Source organism: Pristiophorus japonicus, chromosome 16 (assembly GCF_044704955.1).
Source record: "Pristiophorus japonicus isolate sPriJap1 chromosome 16, sPriJap1.hap1, whole genome shotgun sequence".
In the NCBI taxonomy this organism is placed as follows: Eukaryota; Metazoa; Chordata; class Chondrichthyes; family Pristiophoridae; genus Pristiophorus; species Pristiophorus japonicus.
This window is the reverse complement of record NC_091992.1, coordinates 12,009,238-12,029,926: the sequence shown is the minus strand read 5'-3', so window position 1 is coordinate 12,029,926 and position 20,689 is coordinate 12,009,238. Positions and strand designations below refer to the sequence as shown.

Here is a 20,689-nt window from a genome sequence, read left to right as displayed (position 1 = left end):
TTTAAATATTTTTTTTGTGAGCAAGACTGGTTTTCTTTGCCTGTATGTGTGTGTCTGTATGTTACCTGCCTTCCCCACACCCCACTGTTTGTTTCCATTCTTTGTATAGCTTGCACAGAACTTCTCATGTGTCTACTTTTCTCTGTATGTGATCCTCACTTGTATGCGCGAGTGTGTGTGTAAGGCGCGCGTGTGTGTAAGGCATGAGTGTGTGCATGCCGTGTGAGTGTGCACGAGTGTGCAAGGCGAGTGTGTGCAAGACGCGTGTGTGCAAGGTGAGTGTGCACGCGTGTGAGTGCACGTGTGTGTGCAAGGCACGAGTGTGCACGTGTGTGTGCAAGGCATGAGTGTGCACGCGTGTGTGCAAGGCACGAGTGTGTTCACGTGCGTGTGTGTGCAAGGCACGCGTGTGTGCACGTGCGTGAGTGCGCAAGGCACGAGTGTGTGCACATGCGCGCGTGTGTGTGTGTGCAAGGTGCGAGTGTGTGTGTGTGTGTGCACATGTGCGAGTGTGTGTGTGTAAGGCGCAAGTGTGTATATCTTCCCCGTTGTTTCTGTCTCCCCTCCACTCTGCACCTCCTCCCTTAGCTCCCTGTGTGTGTCTCCCCCACAAGAATACAAAGAGTGGCTGCCTTGTTTTATTTCCTTCCCCTCCCCAAAGACTGCCGTCGGCGTTAATCGCTCCCTTCCTTGTACTGTTGTGGAGACCTTGACAATCTGTGAAGCCTACACGATGAGTCTACACATTTATTAAATATGTATTGGGGTCACGGAACCGAGGCGGCTACGGTAGAAGTTAAGATACAAATCAGCCAGGATCTTAATTGAATGGCGGAACAGGTTCAATGGGCCGAATGGTCTCCTCCGGCTCCTGTGAGTTTTACCCACTAACGGGCCAATTCTGGGGGCAAAGGGCATACCCAAGTCACAAGCTCTGGCAGTGAGGCTTTTGAAAGTGAAGATGTAAATACAAATTTATATTCACACAGCATTTGTGGAACAGTTAAACACAGGAGCATTTAAATATCGGGCTGTGATGTGAAAAGCTGCCACCTTTAACTCGCTGGCCCTGCAGATGTCGGTGTCTGATTCTAAAGGACATCGGGAAGCGAATCACCAGCCACGAATCATTGACCCTTTTTATTAAACACGAATATCCAACTATTTGACCAGAGGAGGAGTTGGGTATTTCATTTTCAAAATTTTTCATCATCTTATTCATGACAGCCCAAAGGACAGTTCACTTCAGCAATGAGCAATTTCCACAGCAAGCTAGAGTGTGTCCCTAAAGGATTTCCACACTTCAATCAACTCTACTGTTAACAACAGTTATAAATCGAAGCAATAAAGAGAAGGGGGTGCACGCGCACACACAGAGGCACACGCACAGAGGCACACGCACACGGGCACACGCACACGGGCACACACAGACACACACAGATGGGCACACACAGACAGGCACACACACAGGCACACACATGAGCGCACACACAGAGGCACACGCACACGGGCACACACACACGGGCACACACACAGAGGCACACACACAGAGGCACACACACAGAGGCACACACACAGAGGCACACACACACAGGCACACGCACACGGGCACACACAGACACACACAGATGGGCACACACAGACAGGCACACACACAGGCACACACATGAGCGCACACAGGTGGGGGCAGACGCACACATGCGGGCACACACAGACGGACGCACATGGGCACACACACGGGCACACACAGACGCACACACGGGCACACACATGGGCGCACACAGGCACACACAGACGGGCAGACGCACACATGCGGGCACACACACACACACACACAGACAAGCACACACGCACAGGCACACACAGACGGACGCACACACTGTACTATGTACAGTTCTGGTCACCATATTATAAAAAGGATAGAGAGGCACTGGAGAGGATGCAGAGAAGATTTACAAGGATGATACCAGAACTGAGAGAGGTCCTACCTCTCGGAGAAGATTAAACAGGCTGGGACTCTCTTCTCCAGAAAAGAGAAGGCTGAGGGGCGACCTAATAGAGATCTTTAAAAAATGATGAAAGGGTTTGATGTAGAGAAGATGTTTCCACTGTAGGGGGAGTCCAAAACTAGAGGTCATGAATATAAGATAGTCACTAAAAAATCCAATGGGGAATTCAGGAGACACGTCTTGGCCCAGAGAGTGTTGAGAATGTGGAACTCGTTGCCTAGCACAAGGAGAGGTTCAGGCTAATAACAGAGATGTATTTAAGGGAAAGCGAGATAAGTACAGGAGGGAGAAAGGAATAGAGGTTATGTTGATGGGGTGAGATGAAGAGGGGTGGGAGAAGGCTCACAGGGAACATAAACACCAGCATAGACCAGTTGGGTTGAATGGCCTGTTTCTGTGCTGTAAATTGTACGCCTGTTGTCGGGGAGGCTCCACTGGGACATTACAGGGTGTCTGCAAGGAGGTGTGACGAACTCTGTGATTGCCACAATGTTCTTTCAGTCTTGCATCAGCATGCATGCTCCTCGGTGTCAGCCGTGGCTCAGTGGGCAGCACCCTCGCCTCTAAGTCAGAAGGTCGTGGGTTCAAGCCTCACTCCAGGGACTGGAGCACACAAATCCAGGCCGACACTCCCAGTGCAGTGCTGAGGGAGTGCCGCACTGTCGGAGGTACTGTCTTTGGGGTGAGACGTTAAACGAAGTCCCCGTTTGTCTGCTCGGGTGCGTAGGAAAGATCCCACGGCACTATTTGAAGAAGACCGGGCTGACCAACATTCAGCCCTCTATCAGTAACAGATAAGCTGCTTACTCATCCCTGTCGATGTAACTTACTTTTCTTTTGTGTGGCGGAAGGGGACTTAAGCGGTGAGATACCCACTACCATCGAGGCAAGGACTAGTACTGGTGGAATTCTGTTTCTGCTATTGCTGTGTGCATGTGTGTGTTTACATATGTCTATTGCTCGCTGTGTTTTTATCTCTGCTGTTGCTGCTCTGTATATATGTCAGTTTGTAACTCTCTCCGTCCTGAGTTGTTTGTCTATTTGCTTTAATGTGTGTTTCTGCCGATGGCTCCTGGTGTGTGGGTGTTAGTGGATATAGAAAGCCTGACATAAACTTGCCAGATTCACTGCTCGTGGAAAGGCTCACTTTATCCCCCCTCTTTCCCCCCACCCTCAGTCTGGTCATTTGCCAGCCGTGGCAGGATCGGCTCACCGGGTCCCGAGCCAGCGGCATCAACCTGGCACATCACCCAGTGTAGCGACAGCTCCCCTCTCTGTCTCTATCTCTGTCTCTAGACGTTTAGATCAGCATTCAATCAGAAAATGGAGCTCTCACTCTCTTGTAGAATCGTAGAACCTTACAGCGCAAAAGGAGGTCATTCAGCCCATCGTGCCTGTGTTGGCTCTTTGAAAGAGCGCTCCAATTAGTCTCTCGCCCTCGCTCTCTGTCTCGCTCACTCGCTCGCTCTCACTCTGCCTCGCTCGCGCTCTCTCTGCCTCGCTCGCTCTCGCTCTCTCTCTGCCTCGCTCTCGCTCTCTCTCTGCCTCGCTCTCGCGCTCTCTGCCTCGCTCGCTCTCGCTCTCTCTCTGCCTCGCTCTCGCTCTCTCTCTGCCTCGCTCTCGCTCTCTCTGCCTCGCTCTCGCGCTCTCTGCCTCGCTCGCGCTCTCTCTGCCTCGCTCGCGCTCTCTCTGCCTCGCTCGCGCTCTCTCTGCCTCGCTCTCGCGCTCGCTCTCGCTCTCTCTGCCTCGCTCTCGCTCTCTCTGCCTCGCTCTCGCGCTCTCTCTGCCTCGCTCTCGCGCTCTCTCTGCCTCGCTCTCGCGCTCTCTCTGCCTCGCTCTCGCGCTCTCTCTGCCTCGCTCGCTCTCGCTCTCTCTGCCTCGCTCGCGCTCTCTCTGCCTCGCTCTCGCGCTCTCTCTGCCTCGCTCTCGCTCTCGCTCTCTCTGCCTCGCTCGCTCTCGCTCTCGCGCTCTCTCTGCCTCGCTCTCGCTCTCGCTCTCTCTGCCTCGCTCGCTCTCGCTCTCGCGCTCTCTCTGCCTCGCTCTCGCTCTCTCTCTGCCTCGCTCTCGCTCTCTCTGCCTCGCTCGCGCTCTCTCTGCCTCGCTCGCGCTCTCTCTGCCTCGCTCTCGCGCTCTCTCTGCCTCGCTCTCGCGCTCTCTCTGCCTCGCTCTCGCGCTCTCTCTGCCTCGCTCGCTCTCGCTCTCTCTGCCTCGCTCGCGCTCTCTCTGCCTCGCTCTCGCTCTCTCTGCCTCGCTCGCTCTCGCGCTCTCTCTGCCTCGCTCGCTCTCGTGCTCTCTCTGCCTCGCTCGCGCTCTCTCTGCCTCGCTCTCGCGCTCTCTCTGCCTCGCTCTCGCTCTCGCGCTCTCTCTGCCTCGCTCTCGCTCTCGCTCTCTCTGCCTCGCTCGCTCTCGCTCTCGCGCTCTCTCTGCCTCGCTGTCGCTCTCGCTCTCTCTGCCTCGCTCGCTCTCGCTCTCTCTCTGCCTCGCTCTCGCTCTCTCTGCCTCGCTCGCGCTCTCTCTGCCTCGCTCTCGCGCTCTCTCTGCCTCGCTCGCGCTCTCTCTGCCTCGCTCTCGCGCTCTCTCTGCCTCGCTCTCGCTCTCGCGCTCTCTCTGCCTCGCTCTCGCTCTCTCTCTGCCTCGCTCGCTCTCGCTCTCGCGCTCTCTCTGCCTCGCTCGCTCTCGCTCTCTCTCTGCCTCGCTCGCTCTCGCTCTCGCGCTCTCTCTGCCTCGCTCGCTCTCGCGCTCTCTCTGCCTCGCTCGCTCTCGCTCTCTCTCTGCCTCGCTCGCTCTCGCTCTCGCGCTCTCTCTGCCTCGCTCGCTCTCGCTCTCGCTCTCTCTCTGCCTCGCTCGCTCTCGCTCTCGCGCTCTCTCTGCCTCGCTCGCTCTCGCTCTCGCGCTCTCTCTGCCTCGCTCGCTCTCGCTCTCGCGCTCTCTCTGCCTCGCTCGCTCTCGCTCTCTCTCTGCCTCGCTCGCTCTCGCTCTCGCGCTCTCTCTGCCTCGCTCGCTCTCGCTCTCGCTCTCTCTCTGCCTCGCTCTCGCGCTCTCTCTGCCTCGCTCGCTCTCGCTCTCGCGCTCTCTCTGCCTCGCTCGCTCTCGCTCTCTCTCTGCCTCGCTCGCTCTCGCTCTCGCGCTCTCTCTGCCTCGCTCGCTCTCGCGCTCTCTCTGCCTCGCTCGCTCTCGCTCTCTCTCTGCCTCGCTCGCTCTCGCTCTCGCGCTCTCTCTGCCTCGCTCGCTCTCGCTCTCTCTCTGCCTCGCTCGCTCTCGCTCTCGCGCTCTCTCTGCCTCGCTCGCTCTCGCTCTCGCGCTCTCTCTGCCTCGCTCGCTCTCGCTCTCGCGCTCTCTCTGCCTCGCTCGCTCTCGCGCTCTCTCTGCCTCGCTCGCTCTCGCGCTCTCTCTGCCTCGCTCGCTCGCGCGCTCTCTCTGCCTCGCTCGCTCTCGCTCTCGCGCTCTCTCTGCCTCGCTCGCTCTCGCGCTCTCTCTGCCTCGCTCGCTCTCGCGCTCTCTCTGCCTCGCTCGCTCTCGCGCTCTCTCTGCCTCGCTCGCTCTCGCTCTCTCTCTGCCTCTCGCGCTCTCTCTGCCTCGCTCGCTCTCGTTCTCTCTCTGCCTCGCTCGCTCTCGCTCTCTCTCTGCCTCTCGCGCTCTCTCTGCCTCGCTCGCTCTCGTTCTCTCTCTGCCTCGCTCGCTCTCGCTCTCTCTCTGCCTCTCGCGCTCTCTCTGCCTCGCTCGCTCTCGCGCTCTCTCTGCCTCGCTCGCTCTCGCTCTCACTCTGCTTCGCTCGCTCTCGCTCTCACTCTGCCTCTCGCGCTCTCTCTGCCTCGCTCTCGCGCTCTCTCTGCCTCGCTCGCTCTCGCTCTCTCTCTGCCTCGCTCGCTCTCGCTCTCACTCTGCCTCGCTCGCGCTCTCTCTGCCTCGCTCTCGCACTCTCTCTGCCTCGCTCGCTCTCGCGCTCTCTCTGCCTCGCTCGCTCTCGCGCTCTCTCTGCCTCGCTCGCTCTCGCTCTCACTCTGCCTCGCTCGCGCTCTCTCTCTGCCTCGTTCTCTTGCTCGCTCCGTGTCTCCTCATAGCTGTTCCTCGCTATCATCATCATCATCATAGGCAGCCCCTCGAACGAGGATGACTTGCCTCCACACCAAAAGGGATGAGTTTGCAGATGTTTCAATGGAGGACCCGATATTCCAGTCGTGAACTCCAGGGGTAGATGATGCCTGTGCGTGGATTTTTTTAACGTGTGGTGACCGTTGCACACCAGCCACCACACGGGCTGCCTCTATACGGGCTGATTGTGTTTTAATTGCTGTTTAGGGCGTAATATTTTTCTAAGCAGGATTCCCCATCTCGAGTCAGTTCAAGGTCTTGGCCTTTAACCACCTCAGTCAGAAGAAAATGTTCCTTTTAAATTTAAAAAGCCTTTAATTTCATCCCCTTTGGAGGACTTCCGAATTTGCGATGGTTTATAACTGGCCTCCATACACCGGCGTGCATGTCCTTCATGACATCTTTCCTGGCTGGGTCATTTGTAGGTTATCCAAATTTTAAAAAAAACTAAATATTGTGTTTTTTTTCCCTCTTTTTTTCAGATGGTCACACGAACAAAGAAAATATTTGTCGGCGGATTATCTGCAAATACAGTAGTGGATGATGTAAAGCAGTACTTCGAGCAGTTTGGCAAGGTAAGAGTGAGCAAAGATACTCTGGGATGTGCAGTATTGAAGCAACAATATTAATCCACTGAAAGAGACAGAGATCCTCGTTTGGGGAATTGGCAGTGGTCCTGTGTCAATAGCGACATGTCTTGGTCACCCAATGTACAATTCTGCACGTGATTCCTCACCACGAAAATTCCATCCAATTCTGCTTCAAACATAGGAGCAGGAGGAGGCCATTCAGCCCTTCACGACTGTTCCGCCTTTCAATGAGATCCCGGCTGATCCGTATCTGAAGTCCATCTACCCTGTCTCGACTCCATACCCTTTTATACCCTTTTCACCCGAACGTCGTATCGCACTCCGATTTTAAAAATGATCAATTGAGCTAGTGTCTGCTGTTTTTTGTTCCAATCCATGGCCACCCCGTCGCGTGTACCATATCTGGCTGATCCCGATCGGTCGTGTCTCCCTAACCTGCGCCAGGATGAATGCGAGCGACCCGCTGTTAACACACAAGTATTGGGAACCAACGATAGGGAGGGGTGAGGCAATGGAAAGGATGAGAATTTTGAAATCGAGGCGTGGATTAACCGGAAGCCGATATAGGTCAGTGAGCACAGGAGTGATGGGCGGGTGGGACTTGGTGCGAGTTAGGACATGGGTAGCCGAGTTTTGGATCACCTGTAGTTTATATAAGGTAGCATATGGGAGGCCAGCCAGGGGTGCGTTGGAATAGTCAAGTCTGGAGGTAACAAAGGCATGGGTGAGGGCTTCAGCAGCGGATGAGCTGAGGCAAGGGCGGAGACGGGCGATGTTACAACAACGGAAAGATGTTAGGAACGGGATTTATGATCACTGAGGGTGAGACGTCGGAAACCGGTGTAAATCAGCCTTTTGTTTTTAAAAACGTGGGCAATATTCTTTCTGCCCCCACCTCCACCCTGCTCTTGTCCCTTTCTCTGGTGAAAATGCTCAGGTACTGGATGCCCTCTGGTACCTTGCCCGAGGGCCCGTTAGTCATGAATGCTCCTTGACCACGAGGACCAATGGGGCATTTAACCCTGGACAGCATTAAACTTGAGCCCGCCTCTATCCTCACCCAAAGTCCACGTGAGAAACCCACTCCAGTTCGGTCTGACGAGGTAGCAGTCACGAGAACGGAATGATATCGGGGCTAAAAAGCTTAAATTCTGAAAACAGGTTGCATAGACTCGGCTTGTATTCCCTGGAGTGTAGAAGATTAAGCTTGATTTAATTGAGGTGTTGAAGATGATTTTATATGGACACCGAATGAAAAATTTCGAGTTGATCGGGGAGATAGAGAGAAACGATTTCCTCTGTTTGGGGGGGGGGTGTCCAGAATACGGGGGCATAACCGTAAAATTAGATCCAGGCTGTTCAGGGGTGATGTCAGGAAGCACTTCTTCACAACTCGCTTCCCCCTTCCCCGCCCCCCCAGAAAACTGTTGAGGCTGGGGGTCAATTTAAACTTTCAGACGTTGCGGAGCCAAGGCAGGTAGATGCCATTAAGATACAGATCAACCACGACCTAATTGAATGGCGGAATAGGTTCGAGGGGCTAAATGGCCTCCTCCTGTTCCTGTTTTCCAGTCAGAAGCAGGAAGCCCGACTGATCCAAGGCGACCCCCACCTGCCGCCTCGCTTGAACTCCGCCGCGATTGGGGATCGAACCGGAAGGCTTCGGGGAGGGGGTGGGGGGTAGTGAGCGCCTTGCTGCGTAAGCTCACTGTGCCACCGGGGGAGCCACCTGCGTGGGCATTTCTAAGAGAGAATTATTTCAGTCGGTGTCCTTATAAAATCAAAACGATGGAAACGTGATGGGCCTTGAAACGTAGGAGCAAGAGGCGGCCATTCAGACCTGCGAGCCTGTTCCTCCATTCAGTGCAATCCTGGCTGATCTGTGACCCCTTAACTCCATATATCCACCGTGGCCCCATATCCCGTAATACCTTTGGGGAACAAAAATCTTAACTATTTCCTATTTTAAAATGAACAATTGATCGAGCATCAATTGCTATTTGCCGAAGAGAGTTCCAAACTTCTACCATCCTTTGTGTGTAAAAGTGTTTCCTAATTTCACACCCAAGAGGTCCGGCTCTTAATGTTTAGATCATGCCCCAGTCCTAGAATCTCCAACCAGCAGAGATAGTTTCTCTCTATCTGCTCCCCTGAATATCCCTTGCACTTGGGACTACTGGCGTGGAATAATTCAGAGGGAAGACCGACTACTTTCTTCTCCAGTGCCCTGGCATAAATCGGCAGGATGAGGCGTCCTCGAGAATCTTAATGGGGAGTTTTAATTCATTGTTGAATCTGGAGCGTGGCCTGGATCTTCGTCTTAATGGGACTGTGACTGTGTTATAATATTTCCATGTGCTGCCCTTGTTGTAAGCGCAGTTGGTCTGCTGAATCATCCTAATCTCGTCCACGTAGCCAACTTTGCAGTGTTTTCGAGTTTGACATTTTTGTCCAAAGATGTTGCTAAAGGCGTACGAGCTGAAAGTATCGGTTTCAGTTCTGCGGTTCGCAGTCGCAGGTTAGACGGTGTCGGGCCAGAGCAGTGTCCATTTATAGTATGCCTGGCAAAGTCTGCTTCCTTCCTGCAACCCGGCCTGCAGGTGTGTCGGGGCTGATGCCCCCTCTCTCCCCTCACAGGAACCCCGCGCCTGCAGCCGCTACAGTCGCCCCAACTGGTTCTATACATAGAAAATCATCTTTATTTTGCAAGCTTTACATAGTCATGCTCTTTCTGCCCATCACTCTGCAGGCATCACACACACACGGATGCAAATTTCTCTGCTGCACCTTTTTAAAAATAAAATACGTGTGAAGCAACATTTGCAATGTTTAGAGAAACTCGTCAACACCCGTGATGTACTTGAGTCACGGTGTCTGCAGGCTCTTCATTGACTTTCCCCACACAAACAAAGTCAGCGTTCTGACCTTTATCCCGGATGGCGATTAACCTTTGAACTGACTCAGTGTTTACTTAACACCAGCTAGACCTTGTGTCCGGGGCACAACTGTGTTGGTTAAATACTGCAAAAGGAAACATTTGCGGGACTGTGGGGATTGGGGCTGGTTGAATAGCTCGTTCACAGTGGGCCGAATGGCCTCCTTCTGATCTGTACGATTCTGTGCTATGATTCTGATAGTCGTTAACTGTGTTTTGCATGATATAATGTTCCTCCTCTTGTAAAACTGTACATCTTTTGACTTGCCATGAGCAGAGCCATGGGAGATTTGCTAGTTATACACCGTTAAAGATCCAGTATAAAGCACATATCCATTGCACTCCAGACATCACACTTGAAAGTGTCACACTCAGTTACAGATAGAAAAAAGGTATTTTTAAAACAAAATATAGAAAAGCCAGTCACATCAAGCTGTTTGCTTCTGACTTGAAGTCTGAAATTCTGAAGCGCTTTCCAATCTGCAAAGCTCCCCTCATCAAAAAAGCAATTAAACTCAGATTGACCTGAAGCTGTGTTTACTTAATAACGGTTGGGGTTTCTGACCTTAAGGAGACACAGCTGCACCTCGACAGCAGAATAACACTGTGCACCACATGGTGTAGCATTCCTGTCCTTGTAAAACTGCGTTTCACCTGATAGACATCAGATCTGCTGTTTTATATATATACTGAGAGAACTCTGGTCTGTTTATAACTTGTGTTGAATTTATCAGATAGTGGCTCATAAAAGCTTCTTGGAGGATTTCAGTGATGATATCACCTCCTACGTTTGGCCTGCTCATGGAATAGCAGAAAATGGAAAAACAGCTGCACTGTGTGCTCCATTGTGTCACAAATCTAGTCCTTCAGAAGGTCGATTCTGAGCTGGTTTAATGGTGTCGTGGGTTGCCCAGCGTGTTGACGACAGACCAGGAGTTCCCCGTTTCCAGACTTGTTCTGTGCTGCGTTAATGAAAGTGCTGCAGTTGGCTTCGACACTCTCGGGGAGGGGCTAAGAACCGGTTCCCTATTCCTGGATAGCAGCTGTGTATGAATCTGGTGAGGAGACGTTCAGGCCCCACAGCCCCTCCAGTCCAACTACCTGTTGGGGTAACATGTGGCAACGCTTCCAACAAAACAACTACTTGCATTTATACCTGCTATTGAGGGAGTGCAGCGAAGGTTCACCAGACTGATTCCCGGGATGGCAGGACTGACAGATGAAGAAAGACTGGATCGACTGGGCCTGTATTCACTGGAGTTTAGAAGAATGAGAGGGGATCTCATAGAAACACACAAAATTCTGACAGGATTGGACAGGTTAGATACAAGAAGAATGTTCCTGATGTTGGGGAAGTCCAGAACCAAGGGTCACAGTCTAAGGATAAGGGAGAAGCCATTTAGGACCGAGATGAGGAGAAACTTCTTCACTCAGAGAATTGTGAACCTGTGGAATTCTCTACCACAGAAAGTTGTGGAGTCCAGTTCGTTAGATATATTCAAAAGGGAGTTAGATATGGCCCTTACAGCTAAAGGGATCAAGGGGTATGGAGAGAAAGCAGGAAGTTGCATAATCAGCCATGATCATATTGAATGGAGGTGCAGGCTCGAAGGGCTGAACGGCCTACTCCTGCACCTATTTTCTATGTTTCTATAGCGCTTTTAACATGGTACAATGTCCCAAAGCGCTTCACAGGAGCGTGATCGGAGGGAAATTTACACCGAGTCGAAGAAGTAGGACAGGGCTTGGTCAAGGAGGAAGGTTTTAAGGAGTGTCTTAAAGGAGGAAAGAGAGGTAGAGAGGGGATTCCACAGCTGAAGGCATGGCTGCCAGTGGTGGGGCGAAGGAAGTGGGGGTTGCGCAAGAAGCCAGAATTGGAGGAGCATAGCGATCTCGGAGGGCTGACATAAGGACATAAGGAATAGGAACAGGAGTAGGCCATTTGGCCCCTCGAGCCTGCTCCACCATTCAATAAGGTCATGGCTGATCTGATCATGGACTCGGCTCCACTTCCCTGCCCACTCCCCATAACCCTTGACTCCCTTATCGTTCAAAAATCTGTCTATCTCCGCCTTAAATATATTCAATGCATCTCTGAGATCTCCCGGCATGCTCTCCTCCCTCCAGATGAGAGAAATGAGTCATTGAAGCACTGACCACACTTGATCAGCTCCGCTGGGCAGACCACATTGTTTGCATGCCAGACACGAGACTCCCAAAGCAAGCGCTCCACTCGGAACTCCTTCACGGCAAGTGAGCCAAAGGTGGGCAGAGGAAACGTTATAAGCCTCCCTGATAAAGTGCAACATCCCCACTGACACCTGGGAGTCCCTGGCCAAAGACCGCCCTAAGTGGAGGAAGTGCATCCGCAAAGGCACTGAGCACCTTGAGTCTCGTCGCCGAGAGCGTGCAGAAATCAAGCGCAGGCAGTGGAAAGAGCATGCGGTAAACCAGACTCCCTACCCACCCTTTCCTTCAACCATTTTCTGTCCCACCTGTGACGGGGACTGTTTAGTCACCTAAGGACTCATTTTTAGAGTGGAAGCAAGTCTTCCTCGATTCCGAGGGACTGCCTATAATGATGATGATATTCAGTGACCCAGCCTCCACAGCTCTCTGGGGCAGAGAATTCTACAGATTTACAATCCTCAGAAGAAATTTCTCTTCATCTCAGTTTTAAATGGGCGGCCCCTTATTCTGAGGGAAGCTGGAGAAGTTGCAGAGATGGGGTGGGATTTGAAAACTAAGATGAGGCGTTGCCGGACCAGGAGCCAATGTAGGTTGGCGAGCACGGAGTTGATGGGTGAACGGGAGTTGGTGTGAGTTTGGACACGGGGCAGTAGAGTTTTTGGATGAGTTGACGTTTATGGAGGATGGGAGTCTGGCCAGGAGAACATTAGAATAGTCGAGTCTGGAGGTAACAAAAGTTGCTTTTTCTATATCGGTAAATAACCTTTAGCATTGTTGTTGCCAGGTTAAGTTAATCTAGGGGTTAAATCGTGGCAGGAGAGCTCGGACATGTGTTATGCTCCTCCTGTGTTATGTGGGAAGTCAGGGATTCTTCCAGTGTCCCTGACGACTACATGTGCGGGAAGTGTATCTGTCTGCAGCACCTGACAGACCGCATTGCGGCACTGGAACTGCGGGTGGATTTACTCTGAAGCATCCGTGATGCTGAAGATGTCGTGAATAGCACGTTTAGTGAGTTGGCCACACCACAGGTAAAGGGTACACTGCCAAATAGGGGATGGGTGACCAACAAGAAGAGCAGTGGAAGGAAGGGAGTGCAGGGGTCCCCTGCGGTCATCCCCCTGCAAAACAGATACACCGCTTTGGGTACTGTTGAGGGGGATGACTCATCAGGGGAGAACAGCTGCAACTAAGTTCATGGCACCGTGGGTGGCTCTGCTGCACAGGAGGGCAGGAAAAAGAGTGGGAGAGCTATAGTGGTAGGGTTTCTATTGTAAGTGGAATAGAGAGATGTTTCTGCGGCCGCAATCGAGACTCCAGGATGGTATGTTACTTCCCTGGTGCAAGGGTCAAGGATGTCTCGGAGCGGCTGCAGGACATTTTGAGGGGAATGGGGGTGTGAACAGCAAGTTGTCGTGGTGCATATAGGTACCAACGATATAGGTAAAAACGGGATGAAGTCCTACAAGACGAATTTAGGGAGCTAGGAGCTAAATTAAAAATTAGGACCTCAAAAGTAGTAATTTCAGGATTGCCAACAGTGCCACGTGCTAGTCAGAGTAGGAATCGCAGGATAGCTCAGATGAATATATGGCTTGAGGAGTGGTGCAGAAGGTAGGGATTCAAATTCCTGGGACATTGGAACTGGTTCTGGGGGAGGTGGGACCAGAACAAACCGGATGGTCTGCACCTCGTTAGGACCGGAACCAATGTCCTGGGGGAGGGGGGGAGTGTTTGCTAGTGCTGTTGGGGAGGAGTTAAACTAATATGGCAGGGGGATGGGAACCTAGGCAGGGAGACAGAGGGAAGTAAAATGGGGGCAGAAGTAAAAGATAGAAAGAAGAAAAGTAAAAGTGGAGGGCAGAGAAACCCAAGGCAAAAAGCAAAAAGGGCCACATTACAACAAAATTCTAAAGGGGCAAAGTGTGTTAAAAAGACCAGCCTGAAGGCTCTGTCCCTCAATGCGAGGAGTATTTGTAATAAGGTGGACAAATTAACTGCGCAGATAGCAGTTAACGGATATGATGTAATTGGCATCAAGGAGATATGGATCCAGGGTGACCAAGGCTGGGAACTCAACATCCAGGGGGTGTTCAACATTCAGGAAGGATAGACAGAAAGAAAAAGGAGGCGGGGTGGCGTTGCTGGTTAAAGAGGAAATTAACGCAATAGTAAGGAAGGACATTAGCTTGGATGATGTGGAATCTGTATGGGTGGAGCTATGGAATTTCAAAGGGCAGAAAACGCTAGTGGGAGTTGTGTACAGACCACCAAACAGTAGTAGTGAGGTTGGGGCAGCATCAAACAAGAAATAAGGGATGTGTGCAATAAAAGTACAGCAGTTATCATGGGCGACTTTAATCTACAGATTGATTGGGCTAACCAAACTGGTAGCAATGCGGTGGAGGAGGATTTCCTGGACCAATATGTCGAGGAACCAACTAGAGGGCTGGCCATCCATAGAAACATAGAAACATAGAAACATAGAAAATAGGTGCAGGAGTAGGCCATTCGGCCCTTCTAGCCTGCACCGCCATTCAATGAGTTCATGGCTGAACATTCAACTTCAGTACCCCATTCCTGCTTTCTCGCCATACCCCTTGATCCCCCTAGCAGTAAGGACCTCATCTAACTCCTTTTTGAATATATTTAGTGAATTGGCCTCAACAACTTTCTGTGGTAGAGAATTCCACAGGTTCACCACTCTCTGGGTGAAGAAGTTCCTCCGCATCTCGGTCCTAAATGGCTTACCCCTTATCCTTAGACTGTGACCCCTGGTTCTGGACTTCCCCAACATTGGGAACATTCTTCCTGCATCTAACCTGTCTAACCCCGTCAGAATTTTATATGTTTCTATGAGGTCCCCTCTCATTCTTCTGAACTCCAGTGAATACAAGCCCAGTTGATCCAGTCTTTCTTGATAGGTCAGTCCCTCCATCCCGGGAATCAGTCTGGTGAACCTTCGCTGCACTCCCTCAATAGCAAGAATGTCCTTCCTCAGGTTAGGAGACCAAAACTGTACACAATACTCCAGGTGTGGCCTCACCAATGCCCTGTACAACTGTAGCAACACCTCCCTGCCCCTGTACTCAAATCCCCTTGCTATGAAGGCCAACATGCCATTTGCTTTCTTAACCGCCTGCTGTACCTGCATGCCAACCTTCAATGACTGATGTACCATGACACCCAGGTCTCTTTGCACCTCCCCTTTTCCTAATCTGTCACCATTCAGATAATAGTCTGTCTCTCTGTTTTTACCACCAAAGTGGATAACCTCACATTTATCCACATTATACTTCATCTGCCATGCATTTGCCCACTCACCTAACCTATCCAAGTCGCTCTGCAGCCTCACAGCATCCTCCTCGCAGCTCACACTGCCACCCAACTTAGTGTCATCCGCAAATTTGGAGATACTACATTTAATCCCCTCATCTAAATCATTAATGTACAGTGTAAACAGCTGGGGCCCCAGCACAGAACCTTGCGGTACCCCACTAGTCACTGCCTGCCATTCTGAAAAGTACCCATTTACTCCTACTCTTTGCTTCCTGTCTGACAACCAGTTCTCAATCCATGTCAGTACACTACCCCCAATCCCATGTGCTCTAACTTTGCACATCAATCTCTTGTGTGGGACCTTGTCGAACGCCTTCTGAAAGTCCAAATATACCACATCAACTGGTTCTCCCTTATCCACTCTACTGGAAACATCCTCAAAAAATTCCAGCAGATTTGTCAAGCATGATTTCCCTTTCACAAATCCATGCTGACTTGGACCTATCATGTCACCTCTTTCCAAATGCACTGCTATGACATCCTTAATAATTGATTCCATCATTTTACCCACTACCGATGTCAGGCTGACCGGTCTATAATTCCCTGTTTTCTCTCTCCCTCCTTTTTTAAAAAGTGGGGTTACATTGGCTACCCTCCACTCCATAGGAACTGATCCAGAGTCAATGGAATGTTGGAAAATGACTGTCAACGCATCCACTATTCCCAAGGCCACCTCCTTAAGTACTCTGGGATGCAGTCCATCAGGCCCTGGGGATTTATCGGCCTTCAATCCCATCAATTTCCCCAACACAATTTCCCGGCTAATAAGGATTTCCCTCAGTTCCTCCTCCTTACTAGACCCCCCGACCCCTTTTATAACCGGAAGGTTGTTCGTGTCCTCCTTCGTGAATACCGAACCAAAGTACTTGTTCAATTGGTCCGCCATTTCTTTGTTCCCCGTTATGACTTCCCCTGATTCTGACTGCAGGGGACCTACATTTGTCTTTACTAACCTTTTTCTCTTTACATATCTATAGAAACTTTTGCAATCCGTCTTAATGTTCCCTGCAAGCTTCTTCTCATACTCCATTTTCCCTGCCCTAATCAAACCCTTTGTCCTCCTCTGCTGAGTTCTAAATTTCTCCCAGTCCCCAGGTTCGCTGCTATTTCTGGCCAATTTGTATGCCACTTCCTTGGCTTTAATACTATCCCTGATTTCCCTTGATAGCCACGGTTGAGCCACCTTCCCTTTTTTATTTCTATGCCAGACAGGAATGTACAATTGTTGTAGTTCATCCATGCGGTCTCTAAATGTCTGCCATTGCCCATCCACAGTCAACCCCTTAAGTATCATTCGCCAATCCATCTCAGCCAATTCACGCCTCATACCTTCAAAGTTAGCCTTCTTTAAGTTCTGGACCATGGTCTCTGAATTAACTGTTTCATTCTCCATCCTAATGCAGAATTCCACCATATTATGGTCACTCTTCCCCAAGGGGCCTCGCACAACGAGATTGCTAATTAATCCTTTCTCATTACATAACACCCAGTCTAAGATGGCCTCCCCCCTAGTTGGTTCCTCGACATATTGGTCTAAAAAACCATCCCTTATGCACTCCAGAAAATCCTCCTCCACCGTATTGCTTCCAGTTTGGTTAGCCCAATCTATGTGCATATTAAAGTCACCCATTATAACTGCTGCACCTTTATTGCACGCACCCCTAATTTCCTGTTTGATGCCCTCCCCAACATCACTACTACTGTTTGGAGGTCTGTACACAACTCCCACTAACGTTTTTTGCCCTTTGGTGTTCTGCAGCTCTACCCATATAGATTCCACATCATCCAAGCTAATGTCCTTCCTAACTATTGCCTTAATCTCCTCCTTAACCAGCAATGCTACCCCACCTCCTTTTCCTTTTATTCTATCCTTCCTGAATGTTGAATACCCCTGGATGTTGAGTTCCCAGCCCTGCTCATCCTGGAGCCACGTCTCCGTAATCCCAATCACATCATATTTGTTAACATCTATTTGCACAGTTAATTCATCCACCTTATTGCGGATACTCCTTGCATTAAGACACAAAGCCTTTAGGCTTGTTTTTTTAACACCCTCTGTCCTTTTAGAATTTTGCTGTACAATGGCCCTTTTTGTTCTTTGCCTTGGGTTTCTCTGCCCTCCACTTTTCCTCATCTCCTTTCTGTCTTTTGTTTTTGCCTCCTTTTTGTTTCCCTCTATCTCCCTGCATTGGTTCCCATCCCCCTGCCATATTAGTTTAACTCCTCCCCAACAGCACTAGCAAACACTCCCCCGAGGACATTGGTTCCGATTCTGCCCAGGTGCAGACCGTCCGGATTGTACTGGTCCCACCTCCCCCAGAACCGGTTCCAATGCCCCAGGAATTTGAATCCCTCCCTGCTGCACCATTGCTCAAGCCACGTATTCATCTGAGCTATCCTGCGATTCCTACTCTGACTAGCACGTGGCACTGGTAGCAATCCCGAGATTACTACTTTTGAGGTCCTACTTTTTAATTTAGCTCCTAGCTCCTTAAATTCATTTCGTAGGAACTCATCCCTTTTTTTACCTATGTCATTGGTACCAACGTGCATCCTGGACTGGGTGATGTGTAATGAGAAGGGACTAATAGCAATCTTGTTGTGTGAGGCCCCTTAGGGAAGAGTGATCATAATATGGTAGAATTCTTTATTAAAATGGAGAGTGACACAGTTAATTCAGAGACTAGGGTCCTGAACTTAAGGAAAGGTAACTTCGATGGTATGAGACGTAAATTGGCTAGAATAGACTGGCGGGTAATACTTAAAGGGTTGACGGTGCATAGGCTATGGCAAACCTTTAAAGATCATATGGATGAACTTCAACAATTGTACATCCCTGTCTGGAGAAAAATAAAACGGGGAAGGTGGCTCAACCGTGGCTAACGAGGGAAATTAAGGATAGTGTTAAATCCAAGGAAGAAGCATATAAATTGGCCAGAAAAAGCAGCAAACCTGAGGACTGGGGAACATTTTATAACACAGCAGAGGAGGACAAAGGGTTTAATTAGGAGGGGGAAAATAGAGTATGAGAGGAAGCTTGCTGGGAAATTAAAAACTGACTGCAGAAGCTTCTATAGCTATGTGAAGAGAAAAAGATTAGTGAAGACAAACGTAGGTCCCTTGCAGTCAGATTCAAGTGAATTTATAATGGGGAACAAAGTAATGGCGGACCAGTTAAACAAATACTTTGGTTCTGTCTTCACGAAGGAAGACAGAAATAACCTTCCGTAAATACTAGGGGACCGAGGGTCTCATGAGAAGGAGGAACTGAAGGAAATTGTGTTAGAGAAATAGCAACGCATTTGGAAAGCAGTGAGTGGATCGGTCCAAGTCAGCATGGATTTATGAAAGAGAAATCATTTTTGACAAATCTTATGCAATTTTTTGAGGATGTAACTGAGAGAGTGGACAAGGGAGAACCAGTGGATGTGCTGTATTTGGACTTTCAGAAGGCTTTTGACAAGGTCCCACACAAGAGATTGGTGTGCAAAATTAAAGCACATGGTATTGGGGGTAATGTACTGATGTGGATAGAGAACTGGTTGGCAGACAGGAAGCAGAGAGTCGGGATAAATGGGCCCTTTTCAGAATGGCAGGTAGTGACTAGTGGGGTGCCGCAGGGCTCAATGCTGGGACCCCAGCTATTTACAATATACATTAATGATTTAGATGAAGGAATTGAGTAATATCTCCAAGTTTGCAGATGATACTAAACTGGGTGGCGGTGTGAACTGTGAGGAGGATGCTAAAAGGCTGCAGGGTGACTTGGACAGGTTGGGTGAGTGGGCAAACGCATGGCAGATGCAGTATAATGTGGATAAATGTGAGGTTATCCACTTTGGGGGCAAAAACACGAAGGCACAATATTATCTGAATGGCAGCAGATTAGGAAAAGGGCAGGTGCAACGAGACCTGGTTCATCAGTCATTGAAAGTTGGCAGGTACAGCAGGTGATGAAGAAGGCAAATGGTATGTTGGCCTTCATAGCTAGGGGATTTGAGTATAGGAGCAGGGAGGTCTTATTGCAGTTGTACAGGGCCTTAGTGAGGCCTCACCTGGAATATTGTGTTCAGTTTTGGTCTCCTAATCTGAGGAAGGACGTTCTTACTATTGAGGTAGTGCAGCGAAGGTTCACCAAACTGATTCCCGGGATGGCAGGACTGACATATGAGGAGAGACTGAATCGACTGGGCCTGTATTCACTGGAGTTTAGAAGAATGAGGGGGGATCTCATAGAAACATATAAGATTCTGACGGGACTGGACAGCTTAGATGCAGGAAAAATGTTCCCGATGTTGGGGAAGTCCAGAACCAGGGGTCACAGTCTATGGATAAGGGGTAAGCCATTTAGGACTGAGATCAGGAGAAACTTCTTCACTCAGAGGGTTGTTAACCTGTGGAATTCCCTACCGCAGAGAGTTGTTGATGCCAGCTGATTGGATATATTCAAGAGGGAGTTAGATATGGCTCTTATGGCTAAAGGGATCAAGAGGTATGGAGAGAAAGCAGGAAAGGGGTACTGAGGTGAATGATCAGCCATGATCATGTTGAATGGTGGTGCAGTCTCAAAGGGCCGAATGGCCTACTCCTGCACCTATTTTTTATGTTTCTATGCTGGGGCCTGTGGTCATTTGAAGCCCAGCAAGAACCAGTGGCTTTCGGATGGGAAGGGGGGTGAGAGAAAGTAACCTCTTCCCACACCATGTATAAATTCCTAAATTCAACAAAATTAAAAGGTGAAGTGCTAACTTGTTCCCCCTGTTGTGCACCATTATACAAGCATTCACAATAACGAGAACTTTTACCCTTCAATGATTCGCACACTTTTTGTTTTCCACTTCAACTGATGTTGAATTAATGGGTTTCTCATTCCTGTGGTCAGAGTAATCGACGGTCATTGGTTTAGGCCGGAGAGTTGCCATGATGTAAATCTTCCCACTGAGAATTATTGATCAGTGAGGTAATTGCAGTCTTGCAGTTCTTGTGTGAGGTCCAACGATGTCAGCGTTACTTTATTGAACTGAGAAATGGACCGTGACTCAAAACGTGCATCAGTTCCCTTTTGTCAGCCGTGGCTCAGTGGGTAGCACTGTCTCTCGCCTCTGAGTCAGAAGGTTGTGGGTTCAGGTCCCACTTCAGGGACTTGAGCACAAAAAACCCAGGCCGACACTCCCAGTGCAGTGCTGAGGGAGGGCTGCACTGTCGGAGGTGCCGTCTTTCGGATGAGGCGTTAAAACGAGGCCCCGTCTGCCCTCTCTTTTGGACATAACAGATCCTATTTCAAAGAAGAGCAGGGGAGTTATCCCCGGTGTCCTGGCCAATATTTATCCTTCAATCAACATAACAAAAAAACAGATTATCTGGTCATTATCACATTGCTGTCTGTGGGAGCTTGCTGTGCACCGAGTTTCCTACATTACAACAGTGACTACACTTCAAAAAGTACTTTGTTGGCTGTAAAGTGCTTTGAGACATCCGGTGGTTGTGAAAGGTGCTATATAAATGTAAGTTTCTGGCCTTTTGTGCCTTTCTCT

At 50.0% G+C, this 20,689-nt stretch overlaps 1 protein-coding gene across 1 annotated transcript in view; it reads left to right on the top strand.

Annotated features, from left to right (window-relative positions):
• msi2b (musashi RNA-binding protein 2b) overlaps positions 1–20,689 on the top strand; it is a 621,264-nt gene that overhangs the window by 162,542 nt on the left and 438,033 nt on the right. Inside the window, exon 6 of the mRNA XM_070856987.1 lies at positions 6,584–6,676. Coding sequence (XP_070713088.1) covers positions 6,584–6,676 — 93 coding nt within the window. The remainder of the gene's footprint in view (positions 1–6,583; positions 6,677–20,689) is intronic.